Here is a 3,161-nt window from a genome sequence, read left to right as displayed (position 1 = left end):
AAAAAAAAAAAAAAAAAAAAAAATGGCTGTTACCAAGAAATCAACCAACACTAAATTCTGGTGGGGCTGTAAGGAGAAAGAAACCCTTCTTCACTGTTGATGGGAGTGCAGACTGGTGCAACCACTGTGGCAATCTGTGGAGAATCTTCAAAAAACTAAAACTTCTATTTGACCCAGCTATTTCCCTTTTTGACATTTTCCCAAAAGGATTAACAGCATCATAATACAGCGATACATACACGTTCATGTTTATAGCAGCACAATTGGTAGAAGCTCAATTTTGGAAAGAGCCCAGATGCCAGTCAACGGACAAATGGTTAAATGAGATACGGTTTTTGTATAAGTGGAGTACTGCTCTGCCATAAGGATAAGCTTGAGACATTTCTAGAGACAAACTTAAGTGAAATAAATTGAACACACCTTTAAATACTGTGTTTCTCTGATGTGAGAAACAGTAGAAATAAGGGTTAAAATATATAATAGAGGGGCTGGAGATTTACCTCAGTGGTGCCACTGCCTGCCTCATGAGCACAAGGTCCCAAGTCTGATCCCCATACCCCCAATTCCATATATTGTGAATGGGAAGAGAATGATCAAATGTGAAGGGGAACAAGGAAGGGGAAAGGTGAAAAGGAAAGAAGGGACCAGGAAAAAACGAGACTAGAGGGACAAGTGGAAAAATAAAAGCTTCTGTAAATAGGGAAAGAGGAGTCAGAGTGGGGTGGGAGTGGAAAAAAATAAGAAGCAAGATATACCATGTACAAATACAGATTCCCCCTGATGAATGTGATCATTATGTGTATCTAAAATGTACCAATAAATGTACCACAAAAAATGTCTGTGGGGCCAGGGATGAAACTCAGTGGCACCGCGCCTGTTTCATAAGCACAAGGTCCTGAATTCGATCCCCAGTACCAAAAAAAGAGAAACGAATTGAGCGTGGAGGCACACATCTATAACCCTGGCTGCTTTGGAGGCTGAGGCAGAAGGGTTATAAGGCCAGTCTGGCCTATCTGTGAGACCTCTCAAGACACTTTTAAAAATTAAATTCTTCCAAAACACCCAAGGATGTATGAAAGAGTAGAAAATATTCTTTGCCACACTCACCTTCTGTCACTGCTGGTGACATTGGTGTTTCCACAGAGGGCTAGAATTGTACCCCGACCAGCTGGACCAGCGAAGCTGTGGGGTTTGCTCCCTGCCACCACCATCCCGAAACATGGAGCTGCTGGCCCTGACTCCTCACAGGGCCCGGGAGGTGGCCTTGCAGCCCAGAGCTGTGGCCAGTGCCTCCGCAGAGCTCTCTCACTGCAGTGTGTCCCTGTGATTCTCTTGGCAGTGGCTGTCGGCCAGATTGGAAACTTCCTGGCTTACACGGCGGTCCCCACCGTCCTCGTAACTCCTCTGGGTGCCCTTGGAGTGCCGTTCGGGTGAGAGTTGAGATTCCATGTTTTGGTATTTAATTTGTAGTCTAGATACAATATACTTTGCGTTTTAAATGTTTCTGTTAAAAAAAATAAAATTGTAAGTAAAGGCTTCAGATTTCCATATCATTTCATTTTAGCTCTTAGAATTTACTTGAGTGTACTGCAGATTCTAGCGTGGGGGCGGTGCTGGAGATCAAGCCCAGTGTCTCTCATGTGCCAGGCAGGCGCTGTACCACTAAGCTACATTCACAGCTCCTCACATCTGCCTACTTCATGCTCGTCAGTGAATCTGATACTGTTCATCTTCCTGCGCTTTGCCCTGGATAACTTAGTAGAAATTAGAGTCTTCCCCATGCCTTGTGAGGCTTTGAAAATGTGGTTGTACCCGGTGTGACCATGTAGACCATGTCAGTGTGGTTGGCCTCTCCGTGTTTGGATGCCCGTAGAACTGGAGAGCAGGTGTGCTGGTGTCCTGACCCTCCACCCTGCCCAGCCTGCACCCTGCAAGATGGTCAGGTCAGCCCTGTGGTCTTGGTAGATGGCAGTCAAAGGTGCTTTGCCCACACGATTTCCTGAGAACTGTTCCCACAGACTGTTCTCATGCGCTTGGATAGTTAAGCCACTTCACCAGAAATCTCATGGCTTCAAGTCCACAGGAGCTGTATTCACCCAGGGAACCATGGGACATGGCGTTCTAGGTAAAAGCCCTGCCTTCACCTTAGGGTCTCAATTTCTGTCTTCTCTTCTCCCTGCACCCTTCCTCCCCTCTCCTTTCTTTTCCTCTCCTCTTCTCTTCTTTCTCTCTCTCTCTCTCTCTCTCTTTCTTTCTGTCTTTCTTTCTTTTTTCCTTTCTGATGCTGGGAATTAAACCCAGGTCCATGCACATGCTAGGTAAGCAGTCTACCGCTGAGCTACACCTACAGCCTTCATTGTTTTCTGTAATAATTAGTGTTGGAAAACTGGTAAGCAATTTGTTGAATATCTAATTTCTAATCATGGCAACATCAAACTATGACTAAGTAAACTAAGAGACACGTAGCTATCAAGTGTGGGGATAGAGAAAGTACAGTGTCCAGTGGGTTGCTAGAACCGTGCTCAGTGTGGAATTGTGTGGTACTGCGAGGGCTGCTTGGGGCGCTGTCCCTCCTCAGCCGTGCGCACACAGCTGCACCAGGCACAGCGCACTCTCTGTCTGTTGTCCTCTGCCCGAGCTGAGGCACAGGGCTCCACGCCGCGTCTGAATGTCCCTGAGGAAACCTGTGTCTCAGATGTGACCCGGAGTGAGTGATGCAGAGGCTCATTCTACATTATGTACAAGGAGAAGAAAGGTTTAACTATTTCCAAAATTCACAAACCTTGTATATAAGTCCTTTTATTTTCACATCTTGAAAAAAACAGAATCTTTTTCAGATCTTTTTCCCCCCATACTCCCACCCTCCCTTGAACCCCTCCACTCCTCCCTATTTACAAAGACTGTTTCCATTTTTCCCTTTTCTCATATTTTTTCCTTTCCCTTCTTACCCCTACCCCTCCCACTTCCCCTACCCCTTTAGACCTTTTCTTCCTATTTCATGTTATCATACATTTTGATCCTTATTTACATGTTCTTAGTTTCTTTAATAGACAGTTACATATAATAATTATACTGTTGGGTTTGTTTATGTATATGAACTCACAAAAGGAGAGGAAATTAAGTTTTTTAGGAGTAATATTCTTTTTTTTTTTTTTTTTTTT

At 44.5% G+C, this 3,161-nt stretch overlaps 1 protein-coding gene across 1 annotated transcript in view; it reads left to right on the top strand.

Moving 5' to 3' along the window:
- Nipa1 (NIPA magnesium transporter 1) overlaps positions 1-3,161 on the top strand; it is a 38,126-nt gene that overhangs the window by 21,280 nt on the left and 13,685 nt on the right. The window contains exon 6 of the mRNA XM_010612951.3: positions 1,340-1,430. Coding sequence (XP_010611253.2) covers positions 1,340-1,430 — 91 coding nt within the window. The remainder of the gene's footprint in view (positions 1-1,339; positions 1,431-3,161) is intronic.

The sequence above is a fragment of the Fukomys damarensis genome, unplaced genomic scaffold (genome assembly GCF_012274545.1).
Source record: "Fukomys damarensis isolate Sample0158 unplaced genomic scaffold, DMR_v1.0_HiC HiC_scaffold_7, whole genome shotgun sequence".
Lineage (NCBI taxonomy): Eukaryota > Metazoa > Chordata > Mammalia > Rodentia > Bathyergidae > Fukomys > Fukomys damarensis.
The sequence above is the reverse complement of the archived record's forward strand: the minus strand, read 5'-3'. Positions and strand labels throughout refer to the sequence as shown.